General features: G+C 46.6%; 2 protein-coding genes across 4 annotated transcripts in view; both read left to right on the top strand.

Annotated features, from left to right (window-relative positions):
- LOC307159014 (NACHT, LRR and PYD domains-containing protein 3-like) overlaps nt 1–14,701 on the top strand; it is a 322,697-nt gene that overhangs the window by 225,147 nt on the left and 82,849 nt on the right. The window lies entirely within an intron of this gene.
- Nucleotides 1–14,701, top strand: part of LOC307159022 (NLR family CARD domain-containing protein 3-like) — a 108,821-nt gene that overhangs the window by 84,182 nt on the left and 9,938 nt on the right. For all 3 annotated transcript variants that reach the window (XR_013821324.1, XR_013821325.1, XM_079872139.1), the window contains exon 8: nt 1,459–1,632. Coding sequence is in view for 1 of the 3 variants with exons in the window: in XM_079872139.1 (XP_079728265.1) it covers nt 1,459–1,632 (174 nt within the window). In the remaining 2 variants the exon portion in view is untranslated. The remainder of the gene's footprint in view (nt 1–1,458; nt 1,633–14,701) is intronic.

Here is a 14,701-nt window from a genome sequence, read left to right as displayed (position 1 = left end):
ACACACAATAACACACACACGTTGGGTTTCCATGTTTTATGGGGATTTTCCATAGAAATAATGTTTTTTATACTGTACAAACTAGGGCTGAACGATTAATTGCATTTGCAATAATATCGCAATATGATGAAATGCGTGTTTTTTAACCGCAAAGCTGCGTTTTAACTTTGGTCACGTGACAAGCGAGAGTAAACCAATCTGTACTGCAGATGAAGCATCAACTTGGCACGCTACGCATATAGGCCTGGCATAGGCTACAGGAAATAACAGTTTGTGTTTAATTTATGTGATATTGTGTTATAGATTCTCCAACGATTCTGTATCGATTAAGATAATTTCAGATTTATGTCTGAGCTTATAGTTTTATAGGCTACATGAGGACGCGTGTGCTTTATAAACAACCGCATTCTGCTTGCTTCTAATTCCTCTGTCTCACACGCACACGACACCACTTGAACCTTACGAGAAATAATCTTTAATAAAGGTCGGAAAAGTTGAAGCGAATTACAAGGACATTTGCTGGCTTCATTGCACAAGATATGAGATACGTGCGGTCTGCGTGATGTTACTTTTGTAGTGCGCGGTCTCGCCCGCCGGTATTTTACTTACAAATGTTCTACGAAGGCATCATATGTCTTGGAATGCAGTTGGATTATATATTAAAAATATGAAAATCACCGACAAGATGCTTTCAATTTCAAATACTCACGTGCGCTTTGCGAAGAGCGTTTGAGTATGCGGCTGTGAGTGACTCAGTCTACGTGGTTAAATGTACTTGCATCTCAAAATGCTTTTATGACGCGAAATTAATGTGACACAGTTATATCTTAAGTTATTAAACAGACAGGACAAACCACATCTTATAATTTCAAAAGAGATGAACACGTTCAGACAGCCTACTCTTAAATACTGAAAGCACTCTTTGTTTATTGCTTGTAATATTTTTTCCCCTTTGTTATTTGTTTTGAAGCTATATTTGTTCAAATTATTAACATGTAATTGTATTAATTTAGTTTTAATTATTAATGTGTAATTATTATAAGTAGGCCTACTTATAATTATGTAATTAAATATTTTAAGTTTTTATTCATAAGTTCAATTAAAGAAAAAAAATGTATTGGCTCATGAGATGCCTAAAAATTCCCTTCCCTATTTTACAATAATTTATTGTTTGTTTTTGTTGAATAATAGAAAAGATAAAGAGCTTAAAAAATAATCGCATATTAAATCGCAATCGCAATATTGGTAAAACTAAATCGCAATTAGATTATTTTCCAAAATCGTTCAGCCCTAGTACAAACTGTATATTGAATCCCCTAATCCTAACTGATGTGTTTAACAACTTGTTTCTAATGAATATTTGTATATATTTCATATTGACAGCATTATGTTATTTATTTTTTAAGTGTCATGTTTATCTCTGGATATAGGCTTAAAGTGTGTCATTGTTCTCTACAGGTTGGATGATTGTGGTGTCACAGATGAAGGTTGTGCTGCTCTGGCTTCAGCTCTGAGATCAAACCCCTCACACCTGAGAGAACTGGGTCTGTCTGAGAATAAACTAGGAGACTCAGGAGTGAAGCTTTTCTCTGCTGTACTGTCGAATCCTCACTGTAAACTGGAGATACTGTGGTAAGATCATCTCTACCATAAAAACTCGGAGTGAATAAGGATTAATATGTACAGTAGATAGTGTATACAATATATCTTTGGTGTAAGCCCCATCCGGTGGTTCAGCGACAGATTCCAGCTTGAGCCGTCAGATCCTGCCGGCGGGAGAAGGCAGCGGTGAGGAGTCTCCCTGAAGAGGAACATTTACATCTCACTATATTATTAAAACTAACAGTTAAATAAACCAAACGAACTACAAACCAGACAACAGATGCAGAATACAGTGAAGAGGTTTTTTTAAATTACAAATGTTTGCTGTAAATCAACTCGCCTTGTAATGCTTGTGCAAACAGACCATTGTAAAAGCTTGAGCATTGCCTCAAAATGTGTGTGTGCAGCTGAAAAGAGGGAAGTGGTGTGTGTTTCACCTGAACCAGGGCTGTCACCATATCAGATTTATCACTACATGATTATCATGGCCAAAATAACACACAATAACAATACATCACCATATCTATGGAAATCTTGAAAAAAAAAAAAAATGCTATCAGTCAAATTCATCTTTACTTTGTTTATTTTGTGTTGTTTTTGAAAAAGAAGAATCACTCCATCACACACAAAAGGAACAATTGCACTTAATGCGACCGGTTTGAAATAATGGCAACACTTTATCACAAGTATACAGTAACACAGCGCTTATAAATCATTTTCAAACTATTAGTTTATTGGTAAGGAATAATATATAATAGTATATAAGCTGTAGTTAATATATGAAGAGACTATATACAAATAGCAAATTCTTGGTTCACTGTAATTAACCAATTATTATTGTTTAATTAGCTCTTATGTAAAGAGTTAGATAATGCTTTGTTAACAACGTATTAACCATAAATACTTCTCACTCTAGATTAGGTCACGGAAAATCAGAAATTGTCATTAAGTGCTTTAATACAGCCTTTATTGGACATTAATTACATAATAATATTAAGAATTCCTTAAAATGTTTACAAATACATTAAGCACACACACACACACACACACACACACACACACACACACAAGGGCTGGATACGATATGTACTGTAATTTTTAAGAATTGCGTTTCTACAATATTGTGATTCGATAGTGCAATGTATTTCTTTTTTTCTTTTACACTAGACTATGGGTAAAAGTTAAATCATACACATACAGACTGTACATGTATAAGATGAGTCATATTTACAAATTCAATTCATCACACTTTCTGAGTTTTATTTCAGAAGCATCATACTTCTCTTGATTTAAATAATTAAATGACAAATACATTTTTAACAGTCACTTGTCACCACCTAGTGGCAGAATAATGTAATTGATAAATGCGTTACACCGTGTCCTAACTACACGCGACGCGACACGCGATAAAAGGAGTCTTTTCCATGTTAATCAGAGTTTTTGTCCTAATCGCAATGCGTCTAGTGTGGACAGATACACTGCCTGTCGCTGGAATCTTATCGCGTCGCGTGTAGTTAGGACACGGTGTTATTTTAAGCGCCAAGTTTCTATCAAAGGCTGATTTACTCTATTTTGATCGCTACCGTAGACATCAGTGTTTATATTTGAACTTTAAACTTTTATCCCAGTACTTCTATTATAATTTGAACTATTGTATCACAGAAATAATGATACTATTATGAGGTTTTAAAGACCTTTTGTGAAGCTGTTTCATGACAACTCTCTCTGGGTCAGTGGCAGCGCCAACACAGATCTGAATGTTGCAACGCATTTGCTGCAGCAGCAGACATAGGCGAGACGGCTCGCTCGCCTATTGGCTGCTCTGCGGCAACTGCTGCAACCTATCAGCACATTTGGCATGACGCCAGCGCCAATGGGAAGCCTTCCCGCGCTACGTCATAGCCCGCCAAAGTGGGAGTGGCTTAGAGCCTATAAATTCCCAACGCTGACGTTGCATGATGATTTCAGTCGAGTGAAGCGAAACCAAAATGCAGCACAAGCACGGCAGCATACGCAACACTTGTTCCCTCTCTAGAGAGAACCGAGGTTACGTTAGCAACTGAGTGTCGTTCTCTTACGAGAGTACTCTCATGTTGCGTAAGCGAAGCTTACGCTACGGGAACCCCATGTAAAACGCCGTGCTTGCAAAATGTCAAACACTAATGAACCAAGGGCGGTGTGCCCGAGGCTCATAACAGTGAAATATACACAAGCGGCAAACAGGGAGGAACGACTCGGTCAGCGTGATAGGTGCGCGCACATATACACAGTCATGGCAGTACCCCAACCTATAACTGCATAAGCCCACAGGACGTTGCAGCATACCAACAGTCAAGTCAACAGAGTGGGTAGACAGTGTTAACCCTCTGGGGACCAAGCTGTTTTTGGGGTCCTTGAGATGTTCTGACATGCCTTGATATTTGTGCTTTTTTCAGTTATTTATAAACATGTTAATGGCAAAGGTGTAAATTCACTCTATATAGCACAAACAGGGCTACCATAATATGCGAGCAACGTGCATGTAGATGTTTGTATTTTTAAGAGAATAATGTTTATGCGTGGTTATTGGAAAAAAATAAAATGAAAGTTGCTGATTTAAGAACACAAAACACATAATAAATATGTGTCCACAAGACTTTTGACTAATTGATGTTGTCCCTTTGAGTTCTAGCTTCAAAATTATGTGAAAATCATCCTGCCTGATTGTTCACATGAAACACTACATTGATTTAAACATTGTAAAACAGTTTTTTTGTCAGAAGAGGTTTATGCGTGGGAGTGGTAATGGGTCATCAATATTAATGAGATTCAGACCAGAGGTGTGACATAGACGCTCCCCCAAGTGTTAATGGGCCATCAGTGAGGCAGCCTGAACAAAGAATGAGGAGATTCAAATGTTTTGTTTTTCAATCTGTTTTATTGTAATTTTGTAAAAACAAAAGTAAAGGCAGGTATCTCACAGTAAATGCTTATGCCCCGTTGATGCGGGCTCTAAGCAAATCAAATGTGACCATATATTACATATATGTGACCTTTTATATTAACATTACCAATCAATAATTGTTATATTGTGCATGCATAACAACACATTTGTTGCAAAGCCACACAGGCACATATAGGCTACATTTGTATCATCACAAAGTATATAAACAAAATGTAACTAACATCTGTAAAATAGTAGGTAAATATGTACTTACTCTTTTTGATTTTTGTTGCTGCGTGTCCTCGTTGCAGTGGAAGGCGAGAGTGAACAAGCTACATTCCTTTTAAAAAAGTTACAAAACATATGTAACATCAACCAATCTCCAAAAATAAATAATAAAGTCATACAGGCTCATATTATTAACACTAAGTATAAACAAAATTGAACTAACACCTGTAAAATAGTGGGTAAATATGTACTTACTCTTTCTGATTTCTGACTGTGTTGCTAAGCGCACTCCGAGTTGCAGGCGGAGGTAGTGATGAAGCTACATTCCTTTTAAAAAAGTCGAAGAATATTATTACATAAATATAACTATAGTAGCATTAGTCTATAATGAATAACTGATGTAAATAATTTTAGACGCGTGCAATAAGCCTATATGCGTGTCAATGGGCCATTAACTGGGTATATTTACACATTTCAGCACATTTACACACATTTACAACTGATATTTGCGAGCATGCATCGTTAATGATAATGAGGCAGCATTTATATAGTCAAAATATAATCTAAACACCTACTAGGCCTACTTTCTAAAATAATTTCTAAATTCTATCTTTCATACATAATGATCTAAACATATCATTTAGGCTACACATACAAATACAAATTTCCTAACCAAGGGGTGTAGCATATGTACACAAAAAAACAAAACAAAACATTTTTAACGTTGAAATGGTACGAGATATTAAATTCATGGTATAGATATGCACTTTCATTAGATCGTGTTGAATATAGGTAGATATAAAATGTCAGTACTCTGGATGGCAAGTCCACCCAGTATAATATGTAAGCTCATGTTTTGAATAGCTTGTCAACTAATGCAAGTAAGAATAAATACTTACTCATCCGAAATTCTATCCACGGCTGGACAAGTCGCTCTTCAAAATACAAACGGTCGTCATCAGAGTAGTCGCGCTCCTCTTCTGATGAAAATCTGGACTCTTCGTCGCTAGTATCCAGGACGAACTGAAGGGCTTCCGCACCGGTGTACCGTGTCATCTTCCCAACGCGCAGGTGACGAAATGATGAAACTTGAAGCGTTTAATGCATTTGCTTGGGGGCGTTTACCTGTTTTGCATAGATGGCTTAGCACATTATCTTGTGAATAGCGCGCTCCGTGAGTAGGCGTGAACGAATTAAAGTCAATGAGCTCGTAATGAGCTCGACTGGAATCGCTCTCTTTTTATACAGATTACAGAAGCTGATAATATTTGTTTTTTATATAAATGACTTCATTTAACAGATGCGATCTCAAGCTTTATGCCCGTGGGTCTGTTTGCCTGTTTGACTGAATTTTCGCGGAGTTATAGATCATTTTCGAACGCGTTTCAAATGGGAGTTTACTGACGGAGAGAAGGCAGAAATCGCATCATGTTAAAGTTTCTTTATTTGTCAAAAAGCAAAACACTTTATTTTTATTGTGAGTATACAGAAAAAAAATAGAAACTGAACAGGATCGATTGATGTATAACACGAAAATTAAAGATCAAAATTAACAGAGCATTTTGTGTTTATTTTTCATTGCTAAAAAAAAAAACGAGCAAAACGCGCCGGCGCGTTTTTGGTCCCCAGAGGGTTAATATGACACATCAGACTGAGAACAGTCTAGCCTGTAAGGCGGGCACTTCTAGGTTAAAAAACCTTATAAATGTAGACAGCGAGGCCCAGCCTGCTGCCATACAAATAACATGAAGTGACACCCCGCTTGTCCATGCCCACGATGAGGCCATGCCTCCAGTCGAATGGGCCCTAACCCCCCTAAGGGACAATCCAAGTCCTTGGAGGCATAGGCTGACGCGATAGCATCCACTATCCATCTGGACAAGGTCTGTTTCGAGATGGCTAGCCCTTTGACGCGGCCACCGAACAAAACAAAAAGCTGCTCTGATTGCCTATAGGCGGCAGAGCGTTGCACATAAATCCCTTAAAAGCCCTAACCGGGCAAAGGAGATTAACCCCAGGCTCACTGTCGGACGCAGGGAGAGCCGAAAGGGAAATGACTTGCGCTCTAAACAGAGTTGCAAGCACCTTCGGGACATAACCATGCCTTGGTTTGAGGATAACTTTAGAATCGTTAGGCCCAAATTCCAGGCACGTAGCGCTCACTGAGAGCGCGTGCAGGTCGCCCACTCACTTTACTGAGGCTAGCGCCAGCAGAAAAGCAGTTTTGAAGGATAGGTACTTTAGTTCCACCACATGTAATGGTTCGAATGGTTTACCTTTCATGGCCTCAAGGACCGTGGAAAGGTCCCATACTGGAACCGAGGGTGGTTGAGGAGGGTTCAGCCTCCTAGCACCCCTGAGGAAACGGTTTATAAGGTCGTTCTTTCCCAGTGACCGGCCGTTCGCGGGCTTCGCGAAAGCCTCTATAGCCGCCACATAGACCTTGAGCGCGAATGGGGATCTACCGCCATCCAACAGCTCTTGTAGGAAAGCACCACCGTTACCTCACCATTCAGCGGGTCAAAGCCGTGAGCTGAACACCATTCAGCGAACACTGACCATTTGGACGCATAGAGCCGTCTAGTAGACGGAGCTCTTGCCTGTGTGATCGTGTTCAGCACTCCCTCCGGGAGGTGAAATGGTGATGGTTGATCGCCCATACGTGTAGAGCCCACAGCTCGGGGTACGGGTGCCAAACTGCACCCTGGGCCTGGGACAGCAAGTCCCTCCTCAGCTGTGTTCCCAAGTTCCATCAGTTCTGGGAACCATACCTAATTCTCCCATAGCGGGGCTATCAGGAGTATCGAGCATTTGGTCTCCCTGATTCGCTTGATTACCTGTGGTAACAAGGCGACCGGGGGAAACGCATAGAGAGGGCGCTTGGGCCAAGTTTGGTCCAGCTTTCCTTCGAAAAGAACACTGGGCAGTGAGCGTTGGTCTGTGACGCAAACAGGTCTACCTCTGCTCTGCCGAAAATGTCCCAGATATTTTGCACCATCATAGAATGCAGAGCCCCATCATAGGATTCTCCCGGGAAGAGCTTGGCCCTGGATAACATATCTGGGCCCACGTTCAGGACGCCCGGCACGTGTGCCACTCTCAGCGAGCACAGATGGTTCTGAGCCCATGTGAGGAGGCGTCTTGCTCATGCAAGAAGGCTCCGGGACCTGAGACCACCCTGGTGGTTTATGTACGACACCACTGACGTGTTGTCTGTTCTGACAAGAAAGTGGTGGTTCTTTACTACAGGGAGAAAGAACTGAAGGGCGTTTTCGACTGCTTTCATTTCCAGACAGTTTATGTGCAGACGCTTTTCTGCGTCTGACCACAAGCCCATGGAAGGTCTCCCTTCGTACAGGGCGCCCCAACCCGTGTTGGAGGCGTCTGTCGAGATGACTTTCATCTGAGAGGCGGCACCCAAGTTCACACCGGTCTGGTACCAGCCGGTGTTCATCCACGGTTTCAGAGCTGCAACGCATGTCTGATTTACAGAGAGACGAAGCGAACCTGTTTTCCACGCTTTCGCTGGCACGCACCGTTGCAGCCACAGCTGAAAAGGGCGCATGTGTAACAGACCCAGCCGCAGCACTGTCGAGGCTGAGGCCATAAGACCCATCATCCTCTGAAACATTTTTTTTTTTTTTTAACCAGGAAAATCTCTCTGAGATTAAAAATCTCTTTCACAGGAGAGTCCTGGCCAAGAATGGACAGCAGTTACAGTCAGAACTTACAGATTGAAACAACAGATATACAGTTTAAACACTTAAAAACAATTGCAAATCAATGATTCTTCTTCGAGTGACCGAATAATAGATTTAAAATGTTCCATAGGCACCAGAATTCTGAGGGGAAGATGCTTCCCCACAGTGAATGTCGCTGCAAAGCGCTGAATTGCCGCCGCACACTCTTGCGTCAGGCGCGCTTTCATAGACCTTGAGTCCAAATCTATCCCCAGAAAGGAAATTTCCTGACTGGGGACCAGAATGCTCTTGGTCCAGTTGACTCTGAGACCCAGCTGATCCAGATGGGCCAACAGTAAAGTCTTGTGTGACACCAATTCCTCCCTCGACTGGGCTAATATTAGCCAGTCGTCCAGATAATTCAGGACTCTCACGCCCCTTCGTCTGAGGGGCGCGAGCGCTGTGTCCATGCACTTCGTAAATGTACGAGGTGCTAAAGACAGGCCGAAGGGAAGGACGGTGTACTGATAAGCCTGGCCCTCGAAGGCGAATCTCAAGAATGGCCTGTGACGGGCTGCACATTTGGATCTGAAAATAAGCGTCTTTCAGATCCACTGATATAAACCAGTCCCCCAGTCGGATTCGAGCGAGGATCTGTCTGGTCGTGATCATTTTGAACGAGCGTATCATTAGCGCTTTGTTCAAACGTCTGAGATCTAATATAGGATGCCGTCTTTCTTTGGAACTAAGAAATAACGGCTGTAGAACCCCGACTCGCTTTGGGCTAAAGGAACGTGTTCCACTGCCCCTTTTTCCAGCAAATTCGCTATCTCGGCGCGAAGTAGGTGTGCTACTTCTCGGTTCACTGACGTCTCGACCCGTGCTGTGAAGCGCGGCGGCCGGCGAGCGAATTATAGCGAGTAGCCCTGTTTCACCGTCTTTAACACCCATTCTGAAACCCCCGGTATCAATTCCCATGCTTTTGCGTGAATTGCCAGGGGTAGAATGAAGTCTGGGTTCCGGCCGTGCATATTCGGGGACCCGGGGACCAGACCATGAAGAGATGGATCGTCTTTCATGTGCATTACAGGTGGAACAGGAGGGCTAGGAAGACTTTGGAGGCTCGAAGCTGGGTGTGAGCCTGGGCCTATGTCCCCGGGCAGGCGGCGATCTGCGGCGGCTCGGTAAGCGCGAGCGCTGGCGTGCATCCCGGGCCTGGTGCTGTTGAGGAGCGGGGGGCGGAGGCGGTGGGGGGGGGCGTTCTTCGAGTGGGCGGCTGCTTCTTAGCACGGCCTGCTGCAGAACTGGACCTGACAATCAAGGCAGATGTAGTCCGGCAGGCTTTAGTGGGCGTTGACTTGGCACGCCATCCAACGGAGGGCGGACACAAGTGCGCTGCCACTGCTTCCTCAACGGGAGGAACGGCGAGGTATCCCTTATCCTTCGCGCTGTCGACCGCAGAGAGCGTCGAAGAAACGGATGATCGCATCCTGGCTGAATACAGGGCTCCCCACGACTTGGAGAGCTCCTCGTGAAGCTCGGGGAGGAAGGGAGCGGGCCTGGAAACAGGTGCGGAACGGCATCCAGTGAGGAAGCAGCCATCCAACCTGTTGGGTGCAGGCTCGTGGGGCGCGGCCCAGTCAAGCTCTGCATCAACCAAGGCCCTCACGCTGGACTCCTGTGTCGACGGGGTGTGGTCGGGGATGGAACTGGACCCATCCTCGCTCCCGGACGCCAGGAGAGAGCATCGCATCCCGCTCTGTCGTCTCGACCGCAACGAGGCGCTGGCCGTCAAGGAAAGAGACGGGGGACTCCGAGAAGGAGGCTCGCGGGGACGCCGCCGGCGAGTTCTCTATCACCGGAGGTTCTGGTCATTTTTTCAAAAAGTGGAGAGGGCGGTTCTTATCTAAAATTCGGAAAAATCCTCCACTATACCTTTAATCGAGGATTAATCGAGGTCACTACAATAGGGGGGAAACCATAGACAGTAAAAGAAATGGACACAGCGACCCCATTGGATTCAACGGAGACAAGTGAAGTCAATTAGAAGCACTCACTTCCTGGGGGTTGAGCGCACTGCACAGACTCAAACTGAGCTTGACGACGTAGATGTGACGTGAGCAACCCGTCTGTCTTCTAGTAGCTGTGCCAAGAGAAATCTGAATCATTCCCTTCCGAAACTTGCAGAGACGGAGATCGTGAGTAGGAGGTGTCCATATAGGAGCAGGAGAAACTTTTGCTAGGTATTCTGATTAATTATTTTGTCATTTTGCCTCCACATCCCCCCGAATTCTGCTCCTGTCCATACGGTAATCTCTCTACTGTGCAACAGAGAGTCGCAGGTTATGACGCAATCGTTAGCCTATTTTTACAAAAATTGCTTCTAAGGGGCCATAACGTAAGATACAAGGTAATGGAGCCTTTTATACATTTTCGTGTTTCTTTAGAAATAAATAATGGACAAATGGAGTCTTTAAACGCCTCAGATGTAAAGTTATTCGCTGTCAAAGTGACGCCAAAATGAATGGGAGTCAATGGAATGCTAACAGCAGGTGGGGGTCTGCTAATCAATGGCGGCGCCTGGGGAAGCTTCAATAAAATATAAAACCCTGCCCCCCTGGGGGAAACACTTCAAATCTGCCGAGTCATCTTGTGTGACCATCACCCACTGTTTATAGCGAACGCAAGGCCCTTCAAAAGCCCTTTATGAGAAAAATTATATCGAGGACCGTGACGTCGCCCGGTATGGCGCAGCCGGGGCCCCACCCTGGAGCCAGGCCTGGGGTTGGGGCTTGTATGCGAGCGCCTGGTGGCCGGGCCTCCCCCCACGGGGTCCGGCCGGGCTCAGCCCGAAGGAGCGACGTGGGGCCGCCTTCCCGTGGGCTCACCACCTGCAGGAGGGACCGTAAGGGGCCGGTGCTGAGAGGATCGGGCGGCAGTCGAAGGCAGGGACCTCGGCAACCTGATCCCTGGACACGGAAGCTAGCTCTAGGGACGTGGAACGTCACCTCGCTGGCGGGGAAGGAGCCTGAGATTGTGCGTGAGGTTGAGAGGTTCCGACTAGAGATAGTTGGGATCACCTCTACGCACGGCTTGGGCTCTGGAACCACACTCCTCGAGAGAGGATGGACTCTTCACTACTCTGGAGTTGCCCATGGTGAGAGGCGGCGGGCTGGTGTGGGTTTGCTTATAGCCCCCCAGCTCAGCCGCCATGTGTTGGAGTTCACCCCGGTGAACGAGAGGGTCGTTTCCCTGCGCCTACGGGTCGGGGAAACGTAGGCGTGTGTGCCTACGGGCCAAACGGCAGTGCAGAGTACCCGGCCTTCTTGGGGTCTCTGGGAGGGGTGCTGGAAAGTGCTCCAACTGGGGACTCCGTTGTTCTACTGAGGGACTTCAATGCCCATGTGGGCAACGACAGTGACACCTGGAGGGGCGTGATTGGGAGGAACGGCCCCCCTGATCTGAACCCGAGTGGTGTTCAGTTATTGGACTTCTGTGCTAGTTACAGTTTGTCCATAACTAACACCATGTTCAAGCATAAGGGTGTCCATCAGTACACGTGGCACCAGGACACCCTAGGCCGTAGGTCGATGATCGACTTTGTGGTCGTTTCATCTGACCTGCGGCCGTATGTCTTGGACACTCGGGTAAAGAGAGGGGCGGAGCTGTCAACTGATCACCACCTGGTGGTGAGTTGGATCCGATGGCGGGGGAGGAAGCTGGACAGACTCGGCAGACTCAAGCGTACTGTGAGGGTCTGCTGGGAACGTTTGGCCGAGTCTCCTGTCAGAGAGATCTTCAACTCCCACCTCCGGCAGAGCTTCGACCAGATCCCGAGGGAGGCTGGAGATATTGAGTCCGAGTGGACCATGTTCTCCACCTCCATTGTCGAAGCGGCCGCTCGGAGCTGTGGCCGTAAGGTCTCTGGTGCCTGTCGAGGCGGCAATCCCCGAACCCGGTGGTGGACACCGGAAGTAAGGGATGCCGTCAAGCTGAAGAAGGAGTCCTATCGGGCCTGGTTGGCTTGCGGGACTCCTGAGGCAGCTGACGGGTACCGGCAGGCCAAGCGAACTGCAGCCCGGGTGGTTGTGGAGGCAAAAACTCGGGCCTGGGAGGAGTTCGGTGAGGCCATGGAGAAAGACTATCGGCTGGCCTCGAAGAGATTCTAGCAAACCATCCGGCGCCTCAGGAGAGGGAAGCAGTGCCCTACCAACGCTGTTTACAGTAGAGGTGGGGAGCTGTTGACCTCAACTGGGGATGTCGTTGGACGGTGGAAGGAATACTTCGAGGATCTCCTCAATCCCGCCGTCACGTCTTCCATTGAGGAAGCAGAGGCTGAGGGCTCAGAGGTGGACTCGTCCATCACCCGGGCTGAAGTCACAGAGGTAGTCAAGAAACTCCTCGGTGGCAAGGCACCGGGGGTGGAGTACCTCAAGTCTCTGGATGTTGTGGGGCTGTCTTGGCTGACACGTCTCTGCAGCATCGCGTGGCGGTCGGGGACAGTGCCTCTGGGATGGCAGACCGGGGTGGTGGTCCCTCTTTTTAAGAAGGGGGACCGGAGGGTGTGTTCCAACTATAGGGGGATCACACTTTTCAGCCTCCCTGGGAAAGTCTATGCCAGGGTACTGGAGAGGAGAATACGGCCGATAGTAGAACCTCGGATTCAGGAGGAACAGTGTGGTTTTCGTCCGGGCCGTGGAACACTGGACCAGCTCTATACCCTCTACAGGGTGCTGGAGGGTTCATGGGAGTTTGCCCAACCAGTCCACATGTGCTTTGTGGATTTGGAGAAGGCATTCGACTGTGTCCCTCGCGGCGGCCTGTGGAGGGTGCTCCGGGAGTATGGGGTCCGGGGTCCTTTGCTAAGGGCTGTCCGGTCCCTGTACGACCGAAGCAGGAGCTTGGTTCGCATTGCCAGCAGTAAGTCAGACTTCTTCCCGGTGCATGTTGGACTCCGGCAGGGCTGCCCTTTGTCGCCGGTTCTGTTCATAATTTTTATGGACAGAATTTCTAGGCGCAGCCAGGGGCCGGAGGGTGTCAGGTTTGGTGACAACACGATTTCATCTCTGCTCTTTGCGGATGATGTTGTCGTGTTGGCCTCATCAAATCAGGACCTTCAGCATGCACTGGGACGGTTTGCAGCTGAGTGTGAAGCGGCTGGGATGAGAATCAGCACCTCCAAATCCGAGGCCATGGTCCTCAGTCGGAAAAGGGTGGCTTGCTCACTTCAGGTTGGTGGAGAGTTCCTGCCTCAAGTGGAGGAGTTTAAGTATCTTGGGGTTTTGTTCACGAGTGAGGGAAGGATGGAACGGGAGATTGACAGACGGATCGGTGCAGCTTCTGCAGTAATGCGGTCGATGTACCGGTCTGTCGTGGTGAAGAAAGAACTGAGCCGCAAGGCGAAGCTCTCGATTTACCGGTCAATCTACGTTCCTACTCTCACCTATGGTCATGAGCTTTGGGTCATGACCGAAAGGACAAGATCCCGGATACAGGCGGCCGAAATGAGCTTTCTCCGCAGGGTGGCTGGGCGATCCCTTAGAGATAGGGTGAGAAGCTCGGTCACTCGGGAGGAGCTCAGAGTAGAGCCGCTGCTCCTCCACATCGAGAGGGGTCAGCTGAGGTGGCTCGGGCATCTGTTTCGGATGCCTCCTGGACGCCTTCCCGGGAAGGTGTTCCGGGCGCGTCCCACTGGGAGGAGACCCCGGGGAAGACCTAGGTCACGCTGGAGAGACTATGTCTCCCGGCTGGCCTGGGAACGCCTCGGTGTCCCCCCGGAAGAGCTGGAGGAAGTGTCCGGGGAGAGGGAAGTCTGGGCATCTCTGCTTAGACTGCTGCCCCCGCGACCCGGCCCCGGATAAGTGGAGGAAGATGGATGGATGGATGGATGGGCAAGGCAAGTTAACTTTGACCTCAATACCAAAACTACGTCTGGGAAATAATTGGGCACAAAATGTTGTTTTGAGTTGAAATATTTTATCTCACTCACTTGAAATAAACGTGAAGCTTCTGCGAAGAAAGGTTTGCAGCAAGTGGCTTTTGAGCCAAAGACAAATGATCAAGTTAAAACAAGAGACTATTAAGAGTGACATTTAAGGTATAATAATGTATATCATTGTACACTTATTACACCATTTTTTTTTATTACCACATAATTACAGGGACATATTGAATTGAGATTGTTTTAAATCTTACCTGTTCATAAATCCATTTTGTACAGCGTTCAAAACTATCGTCCAAAAATGGAGACGCAAGACGACAAGTTGTA

Source organism: Squalius cephalus, assembly GCF_949319135.1.
Source record: "Squalius cephalus genome assembly, chromosome: 5".
Taxonomy (NCBI): Eukaryota; Metazoa; Chordata; class Actinopteri; order Cypriniformes; family Leuciscidae; genus Squalius; species Squalius cephalus.
The sequence above is the reverse complement of the archived record's forward strand: the minus strand, read 5'-3'. Positions and strand labels throughout refer to the sequence as shown.